The 26,960-nt window shown below is 39.1% G+C and overlaps 2 protein-coding genes across 6 annotated transcripts in view; one reads left to right on the top strand and one right to left on the bottom strand.

The window, feature by feature from the left end:
* LOC113612875 (RAD51-associated protein 1-like) overlaps positions 1-8,259 on the bottom strand; it is a 37,966-nt gene extending 29,707 nt beyond the window's left edge. The window contains 2 exon segments of the mRNA XM_027093117.1: positions 1,299-1,348; positions 8,117-8,259. Of these exon segments, the coding sequence (XP_026948918.1) occupies positions 1,299-1,348; positions 8,117-8,133 (67 nt within the window). The 5' untranslated portion in view covers positions 8,134-8,259.
* Positions 8,260-8,402: 143 nt separating this feature from the next.
* FERRY3 (FERRY endosomal RAB5 effector complex subunit 3) overlaps positions 8,403-26,960 on the top strand; it is a 36,459-nt gene continuing 17,901 nt past the window's right edge. The window contains exons 1-9 of one of the 5 annotated variants that reach the window (XR_003430003.1): positions 8,403-8,656; positions 10,261-10,463; positions 12,433-12,578; positions 14,696-14,877; positions 18,155-18,254; positions 18,345-18,466; positions 23,607-23,713; positions 24,081-24,278; positions 25,124-25,252. Coding sequence is in view for 4 of the 5 variants with exons in the window: in XM_027093121.1 (XP_026948922.1) it covers positions 10,286-10,463; positions 12,433-12,578; positions 14,696-14,877; positions 18,155-18,254; positions 18,345-18,466; positions 23,607-23,713; positions 24,081-24,278; positions 25,124-25,252 (1,162 nt within the window). In the remaining variant the exon portion in view is untranslated. Of the gene's footprint in view, positions 8,657-10,260; positions 10,464-12,432; positions 12,579-14,695; positions 14,878-18,152; positions 18,255-18,344; positions 18,467-18,780; positions 18,939-23,606; positions 23,714-24,080; positions 24,279-25,123; positions 25,253-26,960 lie in introns of those variants that run through there. The other 4 variants (XM_027093121.1, XM_027093122.1, XM_027093124.1 and 1 more) reach the window with 4 other exon arrangements.

Genomic DNA, 26,960 nt, shown 5'->3' with positions numbered 1-26,960 from the left:
TATACTGTTTGTCTTTATTCTCCCTCAAGCTTCTCAACTTTGTTCTAGCGGCCTTGATTTTTTAAAATATCAATCTATCAAAAACTAATCCCCCAAAAAGCTGCAAAGGCAACTAAGCTAATATATGCAAGTGGCAAAGAAAAGAACAATTAATTAAAAATCTGTAAAACCATTAGAAAAATTATTAAAATTCCCTTTATAATTTTATCATATTGACAAGTGGAAGAAAATGATTTTTGGTAAAGGGATGCTCTTTTCCAGCCCATTCTGTTCTCCCAGAGTCTTCTGTCCTACCAATCCTCAGAAGTGAGGTAGCTCTTCTATTGACACTCAAGCTAAGACTGCTGCTCTAGCGTTCTAACTCATACATGACACATGTATGCATACCTTCATGTGCGTGTAGTCTGAATCACGCACTTTCGCATTTATTAATACCTGTCGTCTCTTTTATGCTTCCCCAGGTAGGAATATAATAATTTGTGACTCGCCCCCCACCCCCACGCCACAGTCTCCAGAATACAACCAGCAATTTATAACAATTTAGTGACAGACTGATGACAATAATTAAAAAGCTAGAAGTTATACCCTATGCTCTTTTCTCCCAAGTATTAGACACACGTAAGACTGGGCTCAAGGTGAAAAACAGATTCCTTCAAACTGAGGAATTACTAAATATCTGACCTGCAGAAAACTCCAATGGTCTAAGAAAGAAACACAAAACTTACCTTTAAGTATAATGTAATCTAACAATGTTTCTCAAACTTTTTGACCAAAGTTCTCTTAATAGCAGAGACAAGCAAATATATATGTATACACACACACACACACACACACACACACACACACACACACACAAAACACAATAGGGTAAAGTTTATGCCTGATCTTTTTTCAATGTCTTGTTTTATTGTACAATTAATGGGGATTTCACATTATACTCTGTAACACATTTGTATCTCAGAAAGACAGTGTGTTCTTCTTAGAGTAAGATATAAAAGGGTACAAATCCCACAGTGAGAAACATGGACCTCACAGAGTTTAGATACAAAAAGCCATTTTACCTGCCCTAGTTGGTTATGATTTATGCCAATAATTCTGGTCAGTGTAATTATCAACATAAGTATCCTAAGTGCTTAGAATATTATTTTTCCAGGCCTACCTCATATGCAATTGGTACTAACCATATTGTAGCCATACACACGCACGCGCGCACACAAACACACACACACACACCCCCTATAAATTGTGAGGAAATAAATTTCCAAATCTTTAAAGAAGACATAAGAAGCTCTACTTACCATCACTGTCAGAGTCCTCAAACTGGCAGTAATTCACTGGCTTCTTGTGCCTGTGAACAAAGCAGAAATTTTCATTTACACAAATGTCAATTTCTCACCTCCATTCTTTAAGGTCATTAATAGTCTTGAGTAAATAAAAATATGTTTGGATTCCCTTAAGAATATATAAATATATAAACCAAGATGGCGGAGCAGAAGGACGTGCTCTCATTCCCTCTTGCGAGAACACCAGAATCACAACTAACTGCTGAACAATCATCGACAGGAAGACACTGGAACTCACCAAAAAAGATACCCCACATCCAAAGACAAAGGAGAAGCCACAATGAGACGGTAGGAGGGGCGCAATCACAATAAAATCAAATCCCATAACTGCTGGGTGGGTAACCCACAGACTGGAGAACACTTATACCACAGAAGTCCACCCACTGGAGTGAAGGTTCTGAGCCCCACGTCAGGCTTCCCAACCTGGGGGTCCGCCAATGGGAGGAGGAATTCCCAGAGAATCAGACTTTGAAGGTTAGCGGGATTTGACTGCAGGACTCTGACAGGGCTGGGGGAAACAGAGACTCCACTCTTGGAGGGCACACACAAAGTAGTGTGTGCTTCAGGACCCAGGGGAAGGAGCAGTGACCCCAGGGGAGACTGAACCAGACCTACCTGCTAGTGTTGGAGGGTCTCCTGCAGAGGCGGGGATGGGGGCTGTGTCTCACCTTAAGGACAAGGACACTGACAGCAGAAGTTCTGGGGAGTACTCCTTGGCGTGAGCCCTCCCAGAGTCTGCCATTAGCCCCACGAAAGAGTCCAGGTAGGCTCCAGTACTGGGTCGCCTCAGGCCAAACAACCAACAGGGAGGGAACCCAGCCCCACCTATCAGCAGACAAGTGGATTAAAGTTTTACTGAGCTCTGCCCACCAGAGCAACACCCAGCTATACCCACCACCAGTCCCTCCCATCAGGAAACTTGCACAAGCCTCTTAGATAGCCTCATCCACCAGAGGGCAGACAGCAGAAGCAAGAACTACAATCCTGCAGCCTGTGGAACAAAAATCACATTCACAGAAAGAGAGACAAGATAAAAAGGCAGAGGGCTATGTACCAGATGAAGGAACAAGATAAACCCCCAGAAAAACAACTAAATGAAGTGGAGATAGGCAGCCTTCCAGAAAAAGAATTCAGAATAATGACAGTGAAGATGATCCAGGACCTCGGAAAAACAATGGACGCAAAGACCAAGAAGATGCAAGAAACGTTTAACAAAGACCTAGAAGAATTAAAGGACAAACAAACAGAGATGAACAATACAATAACTGAAATGAAAACTAAACTAGAAGGAATCAATAGCAGAATAACTGAGACAGAAGAACAGATAAGTGACCTGGTAGACAGAATGGTGGAATTCATTGCCATGTAACAGAATAAAGAAAAAAGGATGAAAAGAACTGAAGACAGCCTAAGAGACCTCTGGGACAACATTAAATGCAACAACATTCGCATTATAGGGGTCCCAGAAGGAGAAGAGAGAGAGAAAGGACCTGAGAAAATATTTGAAGAGATTATAGTCGAAAACTTCCCCAACACGGGAAAGGAAATAGCCACCAAAGTCCAGGAAGCACAGAGAGTCCCATACAGGAGAAACCCAAGGAGAAACACGCCAAGACACATAGTAATCAAATTAGCAAAAATTAAAGACAAAGAAAAATTATTGAAAGCAGCAAGGGAAAAACAACAAAAAACATACAAGGGAACTCCCACAAGGTTAACAGCTGATTCCTCAGCAGAAACTCTACTAGCCAGAAGGGAGTGGCATGATAAACTTAAAGTGATGAAAGGGAAGAACCTACAACCAAGATTACTCTACCCGGCAAGGATCTCATTCAGATTCAATGGAGAAATCAAAAGCTTTACAGATAAGCAAAAGCTAAGAGAATTCAGCACCATCAAACCAGCTCTACAACAAGCTGGAGAAGCAAAACTCATATCAGATAAAATAGACTTTAAAATAAAGAATGTTACAAGAGACGAGGAAGGACACTACATCATGATCAAGGGATCTATCCAAGAAGATATAACAATTATAAATATATATGCACCCAACATAGGAGCACCTCAATACATAACGCAACTGCTAACAGCTATAAAAGAGGAAATCGACAGTAACACAATAATAGTGGGGGACCTTAACACCTCACTTACACCAATGGACAGATCATCCAAAATGAAAATAAATAAGGAAACAGAAGCTTTAAATGACACAACAGACCAGATAGATTTAATTGTTATTTATAGGACATTCCATCCAAAAACAGCAGATTACACTTTCTTCTCAAATGTGCACGGAACACTCTCCAGGATAGATCACATCTTGGGTCACGAATCAAGCCTCAGTAAATTTAAGAAAACTGAAATCATATCAAGCATCTTTTCTGACCATAACGTTATGAGATTGGAAATGAATTACAGTGAAAAAAACGTAAAAAACACAAACACATGGAGGCTAAACGTTACTAAATAACCAAGAGATCATTGAAGAAATCAAAGAGGAAATCAAAAAATACCTAGAGACAAATGACAATGAAAACACGAGGATACAAAACCTATGGGATGCAGCAAAAGCAGTTCTAAGAGGGAAGTTTATAGCTATACAAGCCTACTTCAAGAAACAAGAAAAATCTCAAATAAACAATCTAACCTTACACCTAAAGGAACCAGAGAAAGAAGAACAAACAAAACCCAAAGTTAGGAGAAGGAAAGAAATCATAAAGATCAGAACAGAAATAAATGAAAGAGAAACAAAGAAAACAGTGGCAAAGATCAATAAAACTAAAAGCTGGTCTTTGAGAAGATAAACAAGATTGATAAACCATTAGCCAGACTCATCAAGAAAAAGAGGGAGAGGACTCACATCAACAAAATTAGAAATGAAAAAGGAGAAGTTAAAACAGACAGCACAGACATACAAAGCACCCTAAGAAACTACTACAAGCAACTCTATGCCAATCAAATGGAAAACCTGGAAGAAATGGACAAATTCTTAGAAAGGTATAACCTTCCAAGACTGAACCAGGAAGAAACAGAAAATATGAACAGACCAATCACAAGTAATGAAATTGAAACTGTGATTAAAAATCTTCCAACAAACAAAAGTCCAGGACCAGATGGCTTCACAGGTGAATTCTATCAAACATTTAGAGAAGAGCTAACACCCATCCTTCTCAAACTCTTCCAGAAAACTGCAGAGGAAGGAACACTCCCAAACTCATTCTATGAGGCCACCATCATGCTGATACCAAAACCAGACAAAGATACTACAAAAAAAGAAAATGATAGACCAATATCACTGATGAATATAGATGCAAAAATCCTCAACAAAATACTAGCAAACAGAATCCAACACATTAAAAGGATCATAAACCATGATCAAGTGGGGTTTATCCAAGGAAGGCAAGGATTCTTCAATATAAGCAAATCAATCAATGTGATACACCATATTAACAAACTGAAGGAGAAAAACCATATGATCATCCCAATAGACGCAGAAAAAGCTTTTGACAAAATTCAACACCAATTTATGATAAAAACCCTCCAGAAAGTAGGCATAGAGGGAACTTACCTCAACATAATAAAGGCCATATATGACAAACCCACAGCAAACATCATTCTCAATGGTGAAAAACTGAAAGCATTTCCTCTAACATCAGGAACAAGACAAGGATGTCCACTCTCACCACTATTATTCAACATAGTTTTGGAAGTTTTAGCCAGAGCGATCAGAGATGAAAAAGAAATAAATTCAAATCGGAAAAGAAGGAGTAAAACTGTCACTGTTTGCAGATGACATGATACTATACATAGAGAATCCTAAAGATGCTACCAGAAAACTACTAGAGCTAAACAATGAGTTTGGTAAAGTTGCAGGATACAAAATTAATGCACAGAAATCTCTTGCATTCCTATACACTAATGATGACAAATCTGAAAGAGAAATTAAGGAAACACTCCCATTTACCACTGCAACAAAAAGAATAAAATACCTAGGAATAAGCCTACCTAGGGAGACAAAAGACCTGTATGCAGAAAACTATAAGACACTGATGAAAGAAATTAAAGATGATACCAGCAGATGGAGAGACATACCATGTTTTTGGATTGGAAGAATCAATATTGTGAAAATGACTATACTACCCAAAGCGATCTACAGATTCAATGCAATCCCTATCAAATTACCAATGGCATTTTTTACAGAACTAGAACAAAATATCTTAAAATTTGTATGAAGACACAAAAGACCCTGAATAGCCAAAGCAGTCTTGAGGGAAAAAAACGGAGCTGGAGGAATCAGACTCCCTGACTTCAGACTATACTACAAAGCTACAGTAATCAAGACAATATGGTACTGGCACAAAAACAGAAACACAGATCAATGGAACAAGATAGAAAGCCCAGAGATAAACCCACACACCTATGGTCAACTAATCTATGGCAATGGATATACAATGGAGAAAAGACAGTCTCTTCAATAAGTGGTGCTGGGAAAACTGGACAGCTACATGTAAAAGAATGAAATTGGAACACTCCCTAACACCATACACAAAAATAAACTCAAAATGGATTAGAGACCTAAATTTAAGACTGGACACTATAAAACTCTTAGAGGAAAACATAGGAAGAACACTCTTTGACATAAATCACAGCAAGATCTTTTTTGATCCACCTCCTTGAGTAATGGAAATAAAAACAAAAATAAACAAATGGGACCTAATGAAACTTCAAAGATTTTGCACAGCAAAGGAAACCATAAACAAGATGAAAAGAAAACCCTCAAAATGGGAGAAAATGGGGCTTCCCTGGTGGCGCAGTGGTTGAGAGTCCGCCTGTCGATACAGGGGACACGGATTCGTGCCCCGGTCCGGGAAGATCCCACATGCCGCAGAGTGGCTGGGCCCGTGAGCCATGGCCGCTGAGCCTGCGTGTCCGGAGCCTGTGCTCCGCAACGGGAGAGGCCACAGCAGTGAGAGGCCCACGTACGCCAAAAAAAAAAAAAATAGTAAAAAAAAAAACATTGAAAATATTTGCAAACGAATCAACGGACAAAGGATTAATCTCCAAGATATATAAACAGCTCATGCAGTTCAATATTAAAAAGCAAACAACCCAATCCAGAAATGGGCAGAAGACCTAAATAGACGTTTCTCCAAAGAAGACATACAGATGGCCAAGAGGCATATGAAAAGCTGCTCAACATCACTAATTATTAGAGAAACACAAAGCAAAACGACAATGAGGTATCACCTCACACCAGTTAGAACGAGCATCATCAGAAAATCTACAAACAACAAATGCTGGAAAAGGTGTGGAGAAAAGGGAACCCTCCTGCACTGCTGGTGGGAATGTAAATTGATACAGCCACTATGGAGAACAGTATGGAGGTTCCTCAAAAAACTAAAAATAGAATTACCATATGATCCAGCAATCCCACTCCTGGGCATATACCTGGAGAAAACTCTAATCCGAAAAGATACATGCACCCCAATGTTCACAGCAACACTATTTACAATAGCCAAGGCATGGAAGCAACCTAAATGTCCACTGACAGATGTGTGTATGAAGAAGTGTGGTATACATATACAACGGAATATTACTCAGCCATCAACAAGAATGAAATAATGACATTTGCAGCAACATGGCTGGACCTAGAGATTATGATACTAAGTGAAGTAAGTCAGAAAAAGAAAGACAAAAAAAACCATATGATATCACTTATATCCGGAATCTAAAATATGATACAAATGAATTTATTTACAAAACAGAAACAGACTCAGAGACATAGAAAACAGACATGGTTACCAAAGGGGAAAGGGGATGGGGAGGGATAAGTTAAGAGTTTGGGATCAGCAGGTACAAACTACTATAAATAAAATAGATAAACAACAAGGACCTACTGTGTAGCACAGGGAGCTATATTCAACATCCTGTAATAAACCAGAATGGAAAAGAATATGAAAAAGTACATATATGTATGTATAAAACTAAATCACTTTGCTGTACACCAGATACACAACATTATAAATAATTATACTTCAACAAAATTTTTTTAAAATTAAAATTAAAGTAGGGCTTTCCTCCTCCTCACTCTCTCTCACATTGCCATGTTTATTTTCCGTCTCCTAACTTCATCCCTTGACTAGACTGCAACCTCCAGCACCTAGTAAATATATATATCTAGTAAATATATACCTCCAGCACAAAAGTAAATATATTCAAAACTCTACTAAATGAGCGGCTGACCCTAGGCCTCCACGGTGCTCAACTGAGGTTAACTGGAGCAATAGTTTCAAACAGTACATTTAATGGAAAACACAGAGGATCTGGCGCCAGCTGGCTTAGGTTTGCATGTTATCCTGTAACTTACTAGCTGTGTGACTCAGCTAAACTGGCTTTCGTGCCCAGAAGTTTAAATTGATAAGACAGGGAGACCCAAACTTTCTATCTCAAAGAAGTATAGGGACGAACAAATGAAATAACACGTAAGCAGAAGCTTGGTGAAATGCAAAACGCTGTAACCAGGCCTTATTTGAACGGGGTGGGTAAAAGAAACGGCAGTAACTGTCAAAGGAGCCAAGAGAAGGAAACAGCTTGGATGCTAGGACCTTTCCGAGGAGCGGCAGCTCTCCCTGGAGTCTAGAGCGTTTAGCTGTCGGTCCCACCATCGCTACCCTGGTCCTCGGGCCCTTCCCTCCATTCCATGCAGGTGACGCGGCCTACAGCGTCTTCCTGCCCTTCCTCCCCATCCGCGCCGGATGCCATGAACTACTCACCTCGCAGGCCGCACCATGGTCCCCTCCAAGGCTGGAAACCTGCAGCTCGCAGCCTCCTGTCGGCAGCGGCGGCGGCCGTTCCAATTCCCGCGCAAAACCAGATTCGAAGCTCTCCGCCCCGCCGCCAGTCCTCCAATCCTCTCCGGCCATCCCCGCGGGCGCGCATGCGCTCTGAGAAGCGCGCGTTAGTTCACGCCCCCTCCAAGCACCGCCCTTCCGCATCCGGTCTGCCAGAGCCGAGCCGGTGCTTCGCCGCTGCACTTTCGTCACTTCTGCGCCGTCTCTGAAATGGACAATAACAGTAGAAATACACCTTCTTACACTTTTTAAATGATTCAACTCAGGTATTATGGAACAAGGGGACACTTAGACCGAGGAATTTTACACGGGGTGCCGGGAAAGAGGAAAAGATGCGGACGAATCTGCCGGAGCTGATCTTCCGGCTGTAAAAACAAGGCGGCAGTCAGCTGACGGTTCCTGCACCGCGGCTGGTTGACAGCGCCGGGTGTGCGGACAGCAGGAGACTCGGAACAAGGGGAGGTGAGCCCGCGACCCGAGCGAGGAAGCCCCCTCAGACCGAAACCCTCTAACCGGGGGCTGTTCCCCTCACTCGGCCGTGGCTTCTCGGCCCTTTGTCTGCCCTCCCTTCCCTGACTCATTTAAGCCTCAGAACCTCCACTCGACTGGCTGCATGAGTTCGGTTCAGCTCTCCTCCTCGCATCCCATAATTGTACGGAAACCTTGCTTGATTTTAGCCCTGCTGTTAATAACAGATCGGGGAGAGAGAGCTAAAGTATCAGTTTGTTGAAACACAATAAGGCTAAAGGTTGAACCAACTGAAACCAGAGCTAATGGTTTTTGTTTGCCGAAAATTATGACTCGAAACAAGATGAGACCATGAGCCCCTATTTCCGTAATTTTCAGTTCCCTGCAAAATGTTTTTTTACTGTCTTTGCCTGCATCATGGGTGCTCATTTAGCAGCCTTTGATTTTTTTAATTGATATGTTCTTATAGAGCTTCCTGTTATTGTTTATTATTTTTACCAGCTTCCACTTATTGGTCATCTTAAGTTTGTCGGATGCTTCGTATTTATTATATGATTAAGCCTAATGACAGTCCTACAAGTTAAAAGGTTTCCTGGGGCCTAGCTCAGCTGAGATGTGGCCAAGGAAAGAAGGGCAGTAAGCGTGTGCTAGGCAGAGGAAAAACATTCAGAAAGGTTGGGAGTGGAAAGAGAGGTTTGGTATTGAAAGAAGTTTAGTATGGCTGGAAAATAAAGTTTTTGGATTTGTGTGTTGGAGAGGACGGGGTGCAGGTGCTGAAATAAGAGTTTGGAGGTATAAGCAGGGGCGTGGTAAGCTCCGTTAACGAGTTTGTATTGTATCCTGAGTCCTACAAGGAATGTCATAGAAGGATTTAAGCAGATGAGCAACATGGTCAGATATGCACTTGAAAACGATTGCTGTGACTTCAGTGTAGAGAATAGTGTGAGAACTGATTTGACGGGGAAATGCCTGGGGACAGGAGTCCAGTTAGGAGGCTAATAAGTAAATCTTCAGTTGATGCATTCTTTTTGACTAGATTTTCTTCTTTATGAATAGTGTCCACTTTGCCTTGTGGGCTGTCCTGTACTTTCCACTTTCTGTGTATCTTTTTCCTTCATGGAAATCTTTCCAGCACCATCTCCCTTCTCTCCACCCCCAATCAGATCGCATACCCACCACCTCTAAGCTCTTCAAGATGAATTGGTCCCTGATCTGTTTCTTTGACTTTGTATTCACCAGCTGTTTCATGAACTGTATCCACCCCCATGCGTCTGTTCCTAAGAATCCTCTCTGTTCTTCTCTCCATGATCCTTACCTGTTCCTGAGAACTCTGCCTAGGAATGCTAAGTATTTTGTGGGCGTAATTTTTTTCTTAAATGAAGTTTAGAAGAACCTTTTCCTTAAAAGAAGAAGCATTTTGTTTTCATCATGAAGATGAAAATGCAGGGATAAACGTAGGGAAATAGAATAATCAGCTCAGAGTCACACAAATAAAACCTCTGAGTGGGGGAACATCTTAGAAGTGGAACAGCAATAATGAAACATCATGGTTTTTTTGAATGGACTTATAACCCGCTGAGTTTTTTTGTTGTTGTCAGTGCTATAGAAATCCTGCCAAAGAAGATGAAGAAAAACAGAGAAAGATTCTGCAACAGAGAGAGGGAATTTGTGTATGAATTCAAAGTGGGAAGTCAGTGCTTAGAACTGACGGTGCCTCTCAAATTTCCTGTTCAAGAGAATGCCAGTCATTTACATGGCCGTCTGATGCTGCTGCACAATTTACCATGCTTTATAGAAAAAGGTGAGGGTTGATTTCTTTTAAAATATCACTTCGTTATTTTCCTATAGTCTCTGTCATTAGAAGTTTTATATTAGAAAGCATAAACCTAAGAAGCATTGGAAACAACTACAAAATGTGAAGCTTTCAAGAATAAAAAGGTTCCCCAGACCTTTGTTTTATGGAGTGTTTTTTTTGTATCCCTTGTAATTGTTTATTAGGCATTTTAGTATAAAAATTAAATTAAAATATGAAAAATCACCGAGTCTGGATTAGAACTCTTAACCTCCTAATGTAGTTGGATGGATTCATAAGGTGTGTCCGCTATCACTAGCTATGTGCTGAATGCGTTGCCCTTTAATGATTCGGTCCTCAATTCCTGAGATGTCATGGGAGAGAAGGGGTACCTGGCTTTCAATAATCTTTGCTCACCTAAATTAATTCCATAAAGTCATTAATAAAGTGTGTATTAAACCATGTTAAAAGGTCTGTGTTCTGTCTACAGATGAGGGAAAATGTTTTAATTGAGAATATGTTGGATCATAGAAGGTCGAAGTTACAAGGGAACGTAGAAACTTTCCAGCACAATCTCTTTGTACAAATAAGGAAACCGGTACCTAGAAAGGTTAAATTATTTGCCCAACGCAATGATTCTCAAGAATTGTTCCCTGATCAGCAGCTACAGTATCACTTGGGAACTTGTTAGAAATGAGGATTATTGGGCGGGCTCCACCCAGTTCCCTCTGAATCAGGAACTCTGGGAGTGCATGCGGCAGTCTATTCCAGTAAGCTCTTCAGGGAACTCTGATGCATCTTAACGACTGAGAACCTCTGGTCCGAAGTTATATAATGACAGAGCCAAGACCAGAACCCAGGTATCCTGGTTTCTATGCCAGTGCTCTTCAATCAGTCTTTTTTTAAAAAAAAAAAAAAGCGGCATAAAGCAACAAATATTTATTATCTCGTCCTTACCGTTACTGTCGTTCAGGGATGCAGGTGCAACCTAGCTGGGTGCCTCTGACTCAGGGTTTCTCATGGGGTTGCAGCCATACCATCAGTCAGGGCTACAGTCTCATCTGAAGGCTCTACTGACAGAGGGTTGTTTCCAAGATCCCTTGTGAGGTTGTTGTCAAGCCTTGTCATGTGGGCCTCTTCATAGGGTCACCTCAGGACCTGCAGCTGGCCTCCACCAGGGCCAGCAACCTAAGAGAGTGAGGGAGCAAGTGTCCAAGATGAAAGCCATGGTCTTCTTATATCCTCAAAGCAGTCTCTGAATAGTGTCTCTAAAGTTGGAATTGTAGATCATCTGAAATAAACCAGTTTTAATATGCTAATCACTCAATTTCTCTCTCAGATTCAAAGACTGTAATAATATATACCCTTGAAAGTTAAATAGGAAACTCATTTAAATACAGAAACCTTTAGCCGCTCTAAATCTGTAGGAGGTCTTTATGTGCTTTTCCCTACTCACTTTCAGATAAAGAATCAGGCTTAAGAAATTAACATTTTTAATTTTTTTTAAGCTTTTTTTTTGATGTGGACCATTTTTAAAGTCTTATTGAATTTGTTACAATATTGTTTCTGTTTTATGTTTTGGTTTTTTGCCCGTGAGGCATGTGGGATCTAAGCTCCCCGACCAGGGATTGAACCCACACCCCCTGCATTGGAAGGCGAAGTCTTAACCCACTGGACGGCCAGGGAAGTCCCAACATTTTAAATTAGTATCAGGGTTGTATATCAGAGTTAAGAACCTGTAATTGTAAAGAAGAATAATTGTGAGATTAGTTAAATGATCCCCTAAGCTGATTTTATTTTAGTTAGACATTCTCTTAAGGGTTAAGGGTATTCTCATTGTCTCATTCTGTTAAGACCCTGTTTTAGTTAGACATTCTGTTAGGCTTGATAAAATAAAGTTTGACATTGGAATGCTTAGCCAGGTAAAATGTTCCCTATTTATGTGTACTGACAATGGTATTTGTTGTCCCTGTTACAGACCTAAAAGAAGCTCTGAGCCAGTTTATCGAAGAAGAATCCCTCAAAGATTATGACAGAGACGCTGAAGCAGCCCTGGAAGCTGTGAAGTCAGGTGAAGTAGACTTACATCAGCTGGCAAGTACCTGGGCCAAAGCTTATGCGGAGGTAAAAAAATAGATCCCATTGTGAATTTTGAGGATATTCTGAACTTGGATGAAGATTTCTTTCCTTACAGCTTTATTGAGATGTAGTTGACGTGCGACATCGTGTAAGCTTAAGGCACACAGCATAGCGCTTTGATTTACACATGTCACGAAGTGATTATCACAAGTTTAGTGAACATCCGTCCTCTCATATAGATACAAAATTAAAGAAATAGAAGATGAAATACTTTTTTTGTGTGGAGAACGCTTAGGATTTACTCTCAACAACTTTCATATATACCATAAGGCAGTGTTAATTATATTTATTACATTGTACGTTACGTGCCTAGTACTTACTATAACTGGAAGTTTGCATCTTTTGATTGCAGTCATCCAATTTCCCCTTCCCCTATCCCCAGCTTCAGTTAACTGCAAATCTGATCTCTTTTCCTGTGATTTTGTTTGTTTGTTTTTAAAGTATAGTGATGGAGGAGACAGAGAAGTCCAGATGGGCCTGGTCGTGGGGTAGTTTCTCCACAGGCCCTTACTCAGTGCCCATTCCTCTCGGCTGTCACATCCCCTTTTTAGGGTCACCTCTCCTGAGGGAATATGGCGCGAGTTAGGTCAGATAAGAACTCCGTTCAGCGCTTCTCGTGTAGGTAGGTTCTGCCTATTCACAAGGCTCACTCTAGGCTGGGTTTTAAATTGATGCTGAAAATCATGTAGTGAGCAGACCTGGTTCATGGGGTTTCCAAATGTCTGGTGTTACGCAGGGCCAAGCAGATCCCCGTGATTTGGCCCTGGCTCCTTCCTGCAAAACTTCAGCCGGAGCCTGATGTGAATTTGGAACAAGGCTTAAGTCACATGGGCTGGTTATAATTTCTAGAGCGGTGCCGGGGTCTAGAGATGTAGAGCAGTTATGAGAATGCGGGTTCAGGATTTCAGAGGCATGGGGTAGATGAAATCCGCCTTCTAGATTCAGCTGGTCTTCTGAAACTCTTCTCTCCTGATCTGGCAGCCAATCGAAGTATAAGTGAAAGGAAACAAGGGAAAAGTTTACCCTATTGACCCAGTTCAAAATACGTGTTTCTGTCATTTATCCATTTGTTTTATTTAAGGTAAATTATTACTTAGTCCTGTCATAGATTCTAGTTTTTGACATTTTCCCTTTGAAAAGGGAAGAATTTAGATTATTCTTTTTTATAGATGTCTGTCTGCAAAGATCAATAATAGAAAAAATATTTCCACTTTTGCCTTTAAATTGTATGACCTTTGACAGGGGACTTCCCAGCATGCCAGTTTCCTCCCCTGGAGAGCACTGTGTGTGTCAGATGTGCTGGCATGGCACACGTCTGGGGACAGGCATCTGTCCCCTGGATGGATTTGTGTGTGTGCTTGGGGTGTCTCCATTCTGCCTCTCTGCATGTTTCTCTTTTTCTTGTTTATTGGTGTTTACTCAGCCCCTTTATCATTTTGATAGCTACTGTTTTCATACACTTTAAAACATGCTTACATTTTATAAAGAAAACAATACTTGCAAAGTTCAGAGTAAGAAAATTGCAAATGTACATCTTGATATAAAATCCTGTGCATGAATTGGGTTTTCAAGGTCAGTGTTATTGCATAGGTAACCTCATTCTCTAAATATATAGCCTACAAAACCTTTCGTAGCAATATATTTTTAATAATGGAAAGCCTCTTCTGATTATATAATTAATATATGCAAGTTATTCTGTTATGCAGCACCTTAGAATACAAAGTAAAGGTCTTCAGAAGTCCCACTCTGTCAAAACAGCCCCTTTGAGCGTGCTTGGGTTTCATAGAAATGGGGTCTCAGCTTACTCACCATTTTTTTTTTTTTTTTTTTATTGTGGGCACTTCCTATTTCTTCCTCCACATTAACGCCTTCCCCTTGCCCCTGCCTCCAGGTAACCCACATGAACAACTTAGTTGACATCTTTCTGTATCTTTTTTGTATATTCAGATAATCCTATGTAACCTATATACACATATATGGATGGAGGGTCTTTCTGTCCTTTGATGTACAGAAATGGAATCATAATATATGCACTTCTCTAGTAGTGTGTTCAATAAAAATACTACATCAGAATTTAAGACTGTTCGTATCTCATCTCTTAGACCACATTAGAGCATGCAAGGCCCGAGGAGCCCAGCTGGGATGAAGATTTCGCAGACGTGTACCATGACCTAATCCATTCTCCTGCCTCTGAAACTCTCCTAAATTTGGAACACAATTACTTTGTTAGTATCTCAGAACTGATTGGCGAAAGAGATGTGGAGCTGAAAAAATTAAGAGAGAGGTATTTCAGAGTTCTTGCATTATCATAATTAAATGTTACGTCATCAAATATTGATGGGCTGCAGGACAGCTTGTTCTCATTTTGTTATAAAATGGAAGAATAGAATAAAAAGAATCTTTAACTTTAGAAATTAATTTTCTTATGCGTTTAAATCTGTCATTTCATCTGGGAAGATGAGGTCCTCATAGGTTTATAGAACTTCTCCAGTGATTTACCTAAACAAGTACGGTGGTCTTATCTATTCTTAGTTCTAATAAGAGGAATAGCTTACCTCTTTTGAAGGTCTGCTTTGTTCCAGGCACTGTGCAAAGTGCTTTGGATGCTGTCTTAGTTCAGGCTGCTGTTGAAAAAAAAAGTACCACAGACTGGGTGGCTTAAACAACAGAAATTGATTTCTTACCGTCTGGAGGTAAGACTCTGTGTCTGCTGAGGACCCGCTGCCTGGCTTGCAGACCGTGCCTTCTTAATGTCGCTCACGTGGCGTTTCCTCAGTGCGGGCTCCTGGTGTGTTGCTCGTAGACAGACAGCTGTAGCACCTCTTCTTCTAGGCACTAATTCCATCAGGACAGCTCCAACCTCTTGAGCTCACCTAAACCTACTTACCTCCCAAAGGCCCCACCTCTGGATACCATCACATTGAGGGTTAGGGTGAATTCTGGGGAGACACAAACATGCAGTCCATAACCGATGCCCTGTCTCACTTGATCTCTTAGCACAATCCTACTGTTATCATCCCCATTTTACTGAGGCAAAAATGTGATTTTCTTCTAGTTCTTTATTATGTAGACAATAATATTGTGAACATACTTTAAGAATGAAATACAGATTAGATTTTTTTAAATATGTAAGAGTATAATTACCTAACAATAATGAATTACCTTCTGTTGAACCACATTTGTTTGATTTTTCCTACCAGGGCTTCAAATAATATAATCTTCATCTCATTCTGAATCTGTCCTTGGATCTCAGGTTTTCTGGGACTGCACTCATTCTGCCCATCTAGGTGTATTAGAAAATGCCCAGCCTGGCTCTCTGTAGTTCATGTCAGTAGCCATCACTCCTGCTTTCATTCAGCTGGTGAGCTGCTCTAAACTGTGGTCGACTTTGCTGCCTGCTCACTCCACCTCCCAGAAGATTTCATCTCTGGCCATCAATATTCTACAATTGTTTTTTTTCTAAATTGGAAGAAGATTCTCATTCCACAAAACTCTTCAGTTTTGGGGAATCTGAATTAACTTACTAATTATCTGCATTTACTGGTACTTCATGTGCATTTTCTGTCGTGGAGCGGTTTTTCATCAGGGGTTTGTCTTGGTTTACATTAGTTTTTGAAATGTCCTTTGGCCAGACTTCTTGACGGGGCTTTGCTTTTTCCCACCTAAACGTATAAACGTTATTTGAATACATTTATTTTAAGAACAGTTTTATAGTTTATTTTTCACAAATCCAAACTGGTAGCTTAAAAAATAAAAATAAGCTATGTTCCCTTTCAGATAGGTAATATTTTTTGCAAAGGTGAACAGTATAACTAATGGTGAGTTGGAGTTCATTGATGGAAGTTCACCCACAGTTTTGGTGCTTAATTCATTTATCTAATTCATGAGCAGAAGTGACACCTTTTCTCAGTTCTCCTTTCATTTTTAATTCCATTTTACATCTTTAAAATAACTTTTCTCAGTATAGCATCAGTAGTTATAATGATCTTCTTTCCTAAGTTTGTTCAAGATAATATACAGGTTGTCAGAATCACCCCACCAGACATACTGAGCCAATAGATAGTTAGTATTTCATCTGAAAAATAATAAAATTTTCTTTGATCTTAATCATAGAAAATATATATTGTATCATTAACTACTTGTACTTCTAAAACATTTAGGGTGAAATAAATGTTCGTGAAATTTTATTTGTTGAATTATTATTTATTGGTCTTCTTTTTCCTCACTGGAAATTTGCTTCTTTTAGCAAATCAGATTCAAGATATTTCTTTGAAACTTAAAAGTGGCAATGATACTCTTTATCCACTAGAGGGAACATGTGTAATATAAAATATTAATATATTTGTATCAAAGTTTATATTTATTAATGCTTAGTAGTTATTTCTGTTTTAAATAACAATCTTACTTGCAAGCACATCCTTCACCTGACCTCTAGTAGTTATTAAAAAATTAATGGGGTCACCTGCCCACTTATAGTTAAGTAGAAATTAAGTGATATTGAATATTTAATACTAGAAGGTACACATAGAAATGTATAGAAGTATAACATATGAATGAGTTTCATTTATCATATACATGTAAGTATCCTAATCAGTTGTTATAAATAAGTATAAGTTCTCTTTTAAGAGCAATTTACTTAAATTGACTAGAATGATAGTAAAATCCTTTTAGTTCATGTCTGTGTTTCGTTGTTTACAAGTTTGTTTGAAATATGTTTCAGAACAAATTTTTTAAATACATTTTTATTAGAAGATAATTTTAATGAACTTACTAAAATATAATACACATACAGAAAAGGTAATAAACAATAGGTATACAGCTCCGTACATTTTCACAAAGTAAGTACACCCATGTGCTCATCTCCCAGATCAAGAAATGATTTCCAGCCCTACAGAAGGCTCCCTCCTGCCCATCCGGCAGTCACCACCCATTTCCCCCGTAAATAACCATTATCTGAACTTCTAACACCACTGATTAGTTTTTCCCGTAGAGAAAACCATTCTTAATTTCTGCATGTTTATTTGGATAAATGAAGAAGACTAAAATGTATCTTCAGAATGTATTTCATATTCCTCTAAAAAGGGAACCCTGTGACTTAATACCATCTTGATTCTTAGAACCTAATTGGCAGCTTCTGTTTATAATATAAAGTACCTTTTGAAGGTTGAAGTCACTTTAACTCATGTTCAAATAAAAAGAAAATGTATTTAAGCTGGAATTGCAGAGTATCTTCTTTGTATAAATCTGCAGCCTCTTAAATATTAGCCATGGAAGTTGAAAGATCACCTAGAATTTGAATGCTTTCATTTGTGCACTAAATTTAGATTCCAATTTAGCTGCACAAATGACGTTGTTGATATTATATGACATTATCATTATTATTTCCACATCTCCATTGGCAAGGCTTCAAAGTGCCTTCCAGGTAGTATAGTTGCCCTAACTGGACATAGTCCTAGAAAACAAAAATTTTCTTTTGACTTTGTAGAGGTTGTTCAATAAATCCGGAGTGGTTGTATTAAAAATTTGATGAATATATCTGATCTGCTTTATTTATGGTTCAGACAAGGCATTGAAATGGAAAAAGTGATGCAGGAACTGGGAAAATCACTGACAGATCAAGATGTAAATTCACTGGCTGCTCAGCATTTCGAATCCCAGCAGGTGAGTGAAGTATAATGACTTTTGGATTGCATTTTCCACTTATTTATTTTTGTAAAAGAAGTAGTTAGTCAGTGTACTGTCTCTTTTTAGGACTTGGAAAATAAATGGTCCAATGAATTAAAACAGTCGACTGCCATTCAAAAGCAAGAGTATCAGGAATGGGTGATGAAACTTCATCAAGACCTAAAAAACCCCAAAAACAGCTCTCTCAGGTATTAATCAGGTGTTGTTTTTATCAGATGAAGGTCATTGTCAGTAGTAGTTTGTATTTATTGTAAAACTGGACCTTTTTAGTTGTAGATATTTTTAAGTTGCCGGTGAAAATTCAAGATAATTTATACTTCCTGTAACACCTTTCATTTTATAGACTTTATGTGGGTGATTTGCGGGGTGGGGCGGGTAACTGGCTGTTTTACAGTAGTGATTTCCCTGCTAGAACTTAGCCGTAAATCTTGTGGGTGTGTATACCTAAATACCGCCATCACTGTCTCTTGTTTCCTTAAGTTGGTTTCCTTTCAGCGCAATACACACCGGTCGACTGCACCTTAAATGCCAAGCACTCTTTAAGCAGAAGAGCAAAAAAAAGATAACTGCCCATGTGGAGCTTATATTCTAGAGACACTGACCTGTGAATAAAACAGTACTGTACAGAATGATGTGTGCAGTAACAGAAGCATGTACAAGGTACCAAAACAGTCTAGAGGACTTTCCATAAGTCACAATTTGTGTGGTGCCTTATGGCCTAAATACATTGTGTTTCATGTGTTGCCCTAGAGCTCGCCAGTGCCTGTTCTTTCCTGGCTGTGTACTCACCTTTGAGAATTTCTTCTTTCAAATCCTAAAGTATATCCGATTGGGAATATATTTAGTACAGTATAATAATCCTATTTCCAGCATCTTCTAGTGTATGCTATAAACATTTAGATATTGCCCTTTATTTGTCTAATGTCATTCTCCCCCACCTGTCTTGCCTTGAAGACAAAAACCATGTCTGTTCTTCTGCTGTTGTATACCCAGGTCTTTGTCAAGTGTCTAGCTCTTGACACAGGCATATAAATAAATATTGATGGGATGGGTGTAAACCAGGCAGATGGATGGAGTATCATTAAACTCTTTACCTGACACAGTCTGTATAATCTCTTATTATAATCTGTCATTTGTGTTGTTGTTTTCCCCAAGCCAACACCTTAGAAATACTTAAACAATGTTTTATAATTAGAAATGGGATAACCTCCTGGACACTAACATATATGTACCCCTCATTTCAAATGAAAATAGTGCTGAACACAATACAAAGGGACAGGTGAGGTGACAGACAGGCTGGGAACACCTGTGTACTATGAGGTCCAATGGTGTTTCTCAAATTGCTGGTTGCAGTCTGCCAGGGACCATGCTGGATCCTTTACTTTCCAATTGGACTTTTTAAAATGACAATAAAATGGAATGGAATTGAATGGAACAGAACTGAGTAGAATAGACTAGGGAAAAAAATATCAGCACGTTACTCATGTGTGCGTTGAGCCACAATGTGAAATATGTACTCTATACTGTGGTCAGAAAAGTAGGAAGTCATCAACCTATGGACGCTAAGAAAGCCCCTTGCTACAAAAATTATCTCCTGCTTTGCTACTCTAGTTTCAGAAATTCATTCTATAGGATCAATTCCTTTGTGTAAATACTGGCCTCTAGCTGCTGCTGCTTTAAAAACCAACTATTCCTGGGAAAGAGTATTTTTACTGTGACTTGGTTAGTTTGTTTTCCTTTTTGATAGGGATTTCCTTGGGGAGCAGAAACCTGTTTTCAACATAACTACGTATAGAACTCCTGTATGAGATTGATCCATTTAAAAAATTTATTTATTTATTTATTTTTTAACATCTTTATTGGAATATAATTGCTTTACAATGGTGTGTTAGTTGCTGCTCTATAACAAAGTGAATCAGCTATACGTATACATATATCCCCATATCTCCTCCCTCTTGCGTCTCCCTCCCACCCTCCCTACCCCACCCCTCTAGGTGGTCACAAAGCACCGAGCTGATCTCCCTGTGCTATGCAGCTGCTTCCCACTGGCTATCTGTTTTACATTTGGTAGTGTATATATGTCCGTTTTTGCCCTTTTGTTTAAAGTCAGGTCTATTGAAGGATAAATTACATAAAGTAAAAGTCACTTGTTTTAGGTTTACATTTTGATGAGTTTTGACAAACTTAATGAGTCATGAAACCATCACTGCAATCAGGACATAGCATTTCCTTTTTATACCTTTGTATTAACCCCCCTTCTCCTTGCCCAGCTTGTGGCAACCTGCTCTGATTTCTGTCCCTGTCATTTTGATTTTTACAGAATGTCATATAAATGGAATCAAACTGTATGTAGCAGTTTGTGTCTTGCTTCCTTCACTTGACATAACGCTTTGGAGACTCATTCATGTGTTGCATTTATGAGTGGTTCTTCCCTTTTTATTGCTCTGTTATTCTTTGTTTATCCATTCACTCAGTGGTGGACATTCAAAGTATTTCGGCAATTATAAATAAAGCGGCTGTAAACATTCACATACTGGTCTTTCTATAGACGTATGTTTATAATTTTCTTATGTAAATACCTAGGAGTGGGGTTGCTGGAAAACATGGGAAGTAAAATCCATGGTGTGCTTAATTTTATAAGAAGCTGGTTCTCCAAAGTGGCTGTACCGTCTTGCACTCCCAGCACCACTGTGGGAGGGTCCCAGGGGCTCCTCACCCTCGTCAGCACCTGGTGTTGATGTCTAGCAATTCTAGTAGGTTTTGTAGTGGCGTCTCATTGTGGTTTTACTTTGCATTTCCCCGACGGCTACTAACATTGAACATTTTTTCACGGGCTGATCTTCTATCCATACCTCTTCTTTTTTTTTTTTCCATTATTGAGTTGTAAAAGTTCTCTATATATTCTGGATACAGGTCTATCATCAGATATGTGTTTTACAAATATTTTCTCTCACCCTGTGGCTTGTTGTTTCATTTTCTTAATGGTTTCTTTTGAAGAGCAAAGTTTTTCATTTTAATTAAGTGCAATTTATCAACTTTTAAATGGTTTGTTTCTTATCTCAGTTATCATTGCCTAATTCAAGATCACAAAGATTTTCTCCTATGTTTTCTTCTAGAAATTTTACAGTTCAAACTTATACATGTAACTCATGATGTATTGTTTCATATATATTATATGTAAATTTAAATATATCCACTATAAAATAGTAAATAAATACATCCACTATATATATGTTGGTCTGTAACTTTGTTTTTCTTATAATATCTTCATGTGGTTTTGACATCAGGGTAGTGGTGGCATCATAAAATGATTGGCGGTCTGCTGCTGAGCCTGTCAAAGGAATTGACGTCTGTGATCATCGATCTGATAACATGTTTTACTTCTAGTACTTCTCTCTGCTGAAATTCCTTATCTGTCCTTGTGCGTTGTTTTACACTAAATCTTTTAGCATATTAGTCATAGTTATTTGAAAGTCCCTTTCTTTTAACCCCAGTATCTGGGTCATCTCAAAGTCTGTTTCTGTTGATTGCTTTCTCTCTTGACAGTGGGTTATTTATTTATTTATTTTTGCTTGCTTTTTTGGGTCTTTCCCCCTCTCTGTTTCTCTCTCTCTTTTTTAAACTGAATGCTGGCTGTTGTGTGTATTAGAAAAGAAGAGACTGAGGTCAATAGTACTTACGCCCAGAAATGAGCAGGCCGTTAACGTGAAGGTTATGGAAATTTAGTCAGCAGTCGGGCTGTGTTTGGTTTCTGCTCTTCAGTCCACCATAGGCTTCATTTTCTACAGCAGTGCACTGCTGCCACTTTGTGTTGAGAGTGGGGCTTTGGCTTCTAGACTGTTCTCCTCTGTCATCCTGCTCCACCCTCAGCTTTCAGTAGCCTTTGCAGGCCTGTGCCACAGCAGGAGGTCCCCGTGTGTGCTGTTGCTCTGCCCACCCACCAGCAGTAGACTGACGTTGTTGTTACTTGATGCCAGGCTCCTGGTCGGCGGTGGGAGGCGGGTCTCTGTGGTCTTTGTCCAGCTTCAGTCTTAGCCTAAGTCCAGCAGATCTGGGCCTTGGGCTTGGGGCACTCTTAGCACATCTGCCTGTGCCACCGAGTGGGCTGTCTCTTCTCTTGCCCTGCCCCCAAGGTTTTCTTGGAAGCGCCTGGTGGAGGCCAACAGGAAAGAGTTTGCAAGAGCATATGCAAAGTCCCCCGGTGCCTGGAGCTCATAGCTGTTCTAAATGGATGTGCTAGCCCATACTTGACCTTCAAGAATTTGTTAAAATTTTAGCTGATTTTTTCTTACCCTCTTACATACATTACAGCAACCTATTTCTACTGTGCCCTGCCCAAACTGAAAACTATCTGTGTGTCCTGTCTCTCCTTCTAAAGCGTGTCACACTTTAGAATTTAGTTTCTTGGTTGCCTTGTTACCTCAAATCTCTGATGAGCTCCAGAAAAGTTATGATCTTATAGGTTATCTGGGCTTTTCTTGCTATTAGCATGGGAACATCATTGTCTTGTGGCTTTCTGTGTCCTAAGATGAGGATATTTTATTAATATAAATTTATATGAATTTACTTTGGGGTTTAAATTTGCCATATTTACTAATGAAGTCAATCAGTGATGCTAGTGAGACTGTTTGGATTTACCCCAAAAATGTAGTCAGGGGAGTGGATGACTGTTCCAGACTTATACCATCTTCAGCTCACCATGAAATTTGAATTGAACAGTTGTACAGTTCTGGTGCCTCCATGGAAACCTTTTCCAGAAGTGCAAGGGCAGAGTAGAGCAAAGAGAGAAGTCCTTTAATGGGAGACTGTTGGTGGTGAAAAAACAGGAAATGGTAAAACAACAAAAAAAGAGAGGATATGAATACATCAAAACGAACTACATCTTTTTTTATTATTTGACATTTATTTGACATTTTAATTTTCCTTTCTATCACTTCACTTATTTTCTAGTTTCGCCACCCCTAAGGCTGATATAGGATATATTAAAATGTCATTTTAAACATGTTAGTCACTTCATTTAATCATTCTCTTAGGCTACTAAGAAATATTAAATGATGACATACAATCGATATTGTAATGACTAAAAAAATATGCATAACTTACTGAAAGAAATAACCAAAGAAATGAAAGAATAAGTAGGAATTTTACAACCTGTGTTAATGATCTTACTCGTCCCCATGGATAAAGGATAAATTTAGGAATAAATTAAGTGCTACTTTCTGCTGTTTCATCTCATGTAACTGTAAAGCTTTCTTTCCTTTAGGAAAGATTTTTGACAAACATACAAAAAAGAAAAAAAAAGCGTATCAATAATTTTTTCAATTTCAGTGAGGAAATTAAAGTTCAACCAAGTCAGCTCAGAGAATCCGCTGAAGCAAATGGAAGGATTTATGAGGAACAGAGAAAGTTAGAAGAAAGTTTTACCATTCACTTAGGTAAGTATATTAATTTTTTGCAGTCACAATTTATTGTAACCTGTGAAACTATTTTTAATGCTGTAAGAGAAAAATCCCTAGCATGTGAGTAGAATATACCCAGGTTCTTTTTATTAAAAATTGTGTTCTGCTCCAAGAAAGCCTATAGTTTATTGGCTGTAAGTTTTCTATTTTAGCTCATGTATTATTTCTCTGCAAATAGAAAGATGCAATGTTAATAGTTATTCAAATAGAAAATTGCAAAAGGCCCATTTTAATTATTCGTAGCACAGATGTATCTGGATTCTTGCCACAGAGATTTGCCTCCTGCCCTGCTGGCTTTCTGCAGCTGTCTAAGTATCTTTCTGGGCTTGTTGCTTACCCCCAGGAGCCCAGCTGAAGACCATGCATAACCTGAGGTTGCTGAGAGCCGATATGCTGGATTTCTGTAAGCACAAGAGGAGCCACCGAAGCGGCGTGAAGCTGCACCGACTCCAGACGGCGCTGTCGCTTTACTCCACGTCCCTCTGTGGCCTGGTGTTGCTAGTGGATAACCGCATCAATTCATATAGTGGTATTAAAAGAGGTAAGTTAGCATTATGCATATTTATGCCATTAAAGTTCTCCATTTAATGCCATTCTAAAAAGAAAGGAATTAGTGAAAAACTTAAAAAAAGGCTTGAGCCACCCCAGTATTCATGTAGACCAAACAGCACACATACCCAGGCACTGCCATTTGAGGTTTGTTTCATACTTCAGCAGGCCTAGGGTGCTTCAGGGTATTTCATTTTTCTTAAAATTCTATCACATTGTAGATAATACTCTTACAGGATCCTTGTTTCAAGGTATAACAAAAAGAATAATCAAGATATAAATGTATTTTTCAAAAAGGAGCAGATCCTGACTCAGTGAATTTTAGTTCATCCATTTGTCCTTTTTTTCTTTCTTTTTTAAAATAACCTATTTCTTAAATATGCTAGGTAAAATTCTACTTTCCCTCTTAGTACAATTTTTTATGATTATTTTAAAAATTTTAATATATAAAGTATATTCAGATGTATAACTGTTTTTAAAAGAAGCTTGAATAGAGTTTATTTTCTATGATAAATAAAAGAACCTTATATTTCTTAGCACTTTTGGGGACTGGATTATGATCAAAGTATATATTATTTAAAGAAGGTTTGGACTTATATTAAAATTTCCTTGCCTATTAATTGTTTACTCTTCTGGGCAATTGAGAGATTAAGTTTCTGATCAAAACCAAATTGTTGTCCCCTAACTTAGTAAGACATAATTATTGAAAGGACAAGTATGAGAAGTCGTCCTTGTGAATGCTGTATTCTCTTGCTGCTAGACCTCATTGTCTGTAAGTAAATACTAAATACTTGATACTTCACCTTTAGAAGTTCGTAACTGTGTTGGGTCCCTTAGATTTCGCCACAGTTTGCCAAGAATGCACTGACTTCCATTTTCCCCGAATTGAGGAGCAGCTGGAGGTTGTCCAGCAGGTGGTACTTTACGCCAGAACCCAGCGCAGGAGCAAGCTGAAAGAATCTCACGGTCAGTGAAACTCAGACTTTTTTAAATTTCACTTTCAGGATGTTCTGTCGCTAAGCACTCTTCTAGCATATGGGCCATCTGAAGCAGAGAAAGTTGTATCGGTGGGAAGATGCAAGAAAGAAATTAAGAACAAAATTCAGGGTCTTTAGAAGCTTGAATTCTGTTCTTAATTTCCTTGTTTGTGTGATTTTGTTCAAGATCCTTAGAAAAACTGTTTTTAAAATTCAGTTCACTAGTTATACTTGAAGTAGGCACTCAGTGGAAAGTTGGTGATCTTTTGATCCAAGTTCTGTATCTCTAAAATGGATATAATTAGTACTATAAAGGACATTGAAATCATAGAGTAAATAGCCCCAAATATACACTTTTTATATGTTCCATCTTTGATCCACTTAGGTAGCACGAAGTCAGTTACAAGAACTGGTTTTGGTTGTTCTTTTAAAAAATTACTACGTTTAGAATTATGTCCTGCTTTTTCTATATTTATCCACAATCTGAACATCCTTCTAGGAAATTTACTGGAAGATGATTTTAAAGCTATGGAAGAAGTTCATGGCATTTTTCTTCGGAAGATTTCTATTTATTAATGCATAAGGAGACCTTAGGGAAGACATAAAAGAAAACACTCTGACTCAAATTATGGAGTAGTTCTGCTATCTTTAATTGAAAAATGAAAGTTTAAAGAGCAGTCTTTTTAAACATTAAATTGGCGCCATAAGTCTGTGTAGTTGGGAGCTGAACATAAGGGTGCGCTCATTTGAAAATATAGGGGGGCCTCCCTGGTGGCGCAGTGGTTGGGAGTCCGCCTGCCGATGCAGGGGACATGGGTTCGAGCCCTGGTCTGGGAGGATCCCACATGCCGGGGAGCGGCTGGGCCCGTGAGCCATGGCTGCTGAGCCTGCGCGTCCGGAGCCTGTGCTTCGCAACGGGAGAGGCCACAACAGTGAGAGGTCCGCGCACTGCGGTGAAGAATGGCCCCCGCTCGCCGCAACTAGAGAAAGCCCTCGCACAGAAACGAAGACCCAACACAGCCAAAAATAAATAAATAAATAAATGTTTAAAAAATATATATATATATATACACACATAGGGTGTGTTTTTCTTATTTTTCTGACATTTCATATTATGTCACAGGCATAAAATTATAATACATGCTCCCATCTGGCTTGAGTGCATACTCAGTGTTTTATTATTTCTTATGGAAACTTGATGTCTTGCGCAGGAAATGAAATACGGCAGGGTTTTAAACGGTTGCTGGTCAGACCTTTAAATCTACCTCTGGTACTTTGGATGTCTGTCTTGTTTGTTTGTTTTGCAACTGCAGTGTTTCAAAGAAACCCTTATATACTTTGGGTTCACATGTTTTGTATTTTTTAGTAAACAGAGAGAGAGACTGCTGTATCTTTGCTTGGTGTCTTTGTTCTCTATCCCATGAGGAATTCCTCCCATTCTCTTGATGCTAGAATTCTAGAATGCAGCTCTCTAGGCTCAACTAGAGAGCTGTGATTAGCAGTCACGGTAGTTTTCGTGTTCATTCAGTAGATGTAAAAAAAAAAGTGTTTTATTTATATTTTAATCATTTCTAAAATAGGTAAAACAATCTGAAGATTCACAATTCAAACTGTACAGAAGAGCATACAGTGAAAAGTCTTTGTATCTCTGTCCACCAGCCATCCAATTTCCTGCTCCAGAGGCAGCCAGTGCTGTG

The sequence above is a fragment of the Aethalodelphis obliquidens genome, unplaced genomic scaffold (assembly GCF_003676395.1).
Source record: "Aethalodelphis obliquidens isolate GAN/ISIS:26980383/991018 unplaced genomic scaffold, ASM367639v1 scaffold83, whole genome shotgun sequence".
In the NCBI taxonomy this organism is placed as follows: domain Eukaryota; kingdom Metazoa; phylum Chordata; class Mammalia; order Artiodactyla; family Delphinidae; genus Aethalodelphis; species Aethalodelphis obliquidens.
This window is presented reverse-complemented; position numbering and strand designations above follow the sequence as displayed.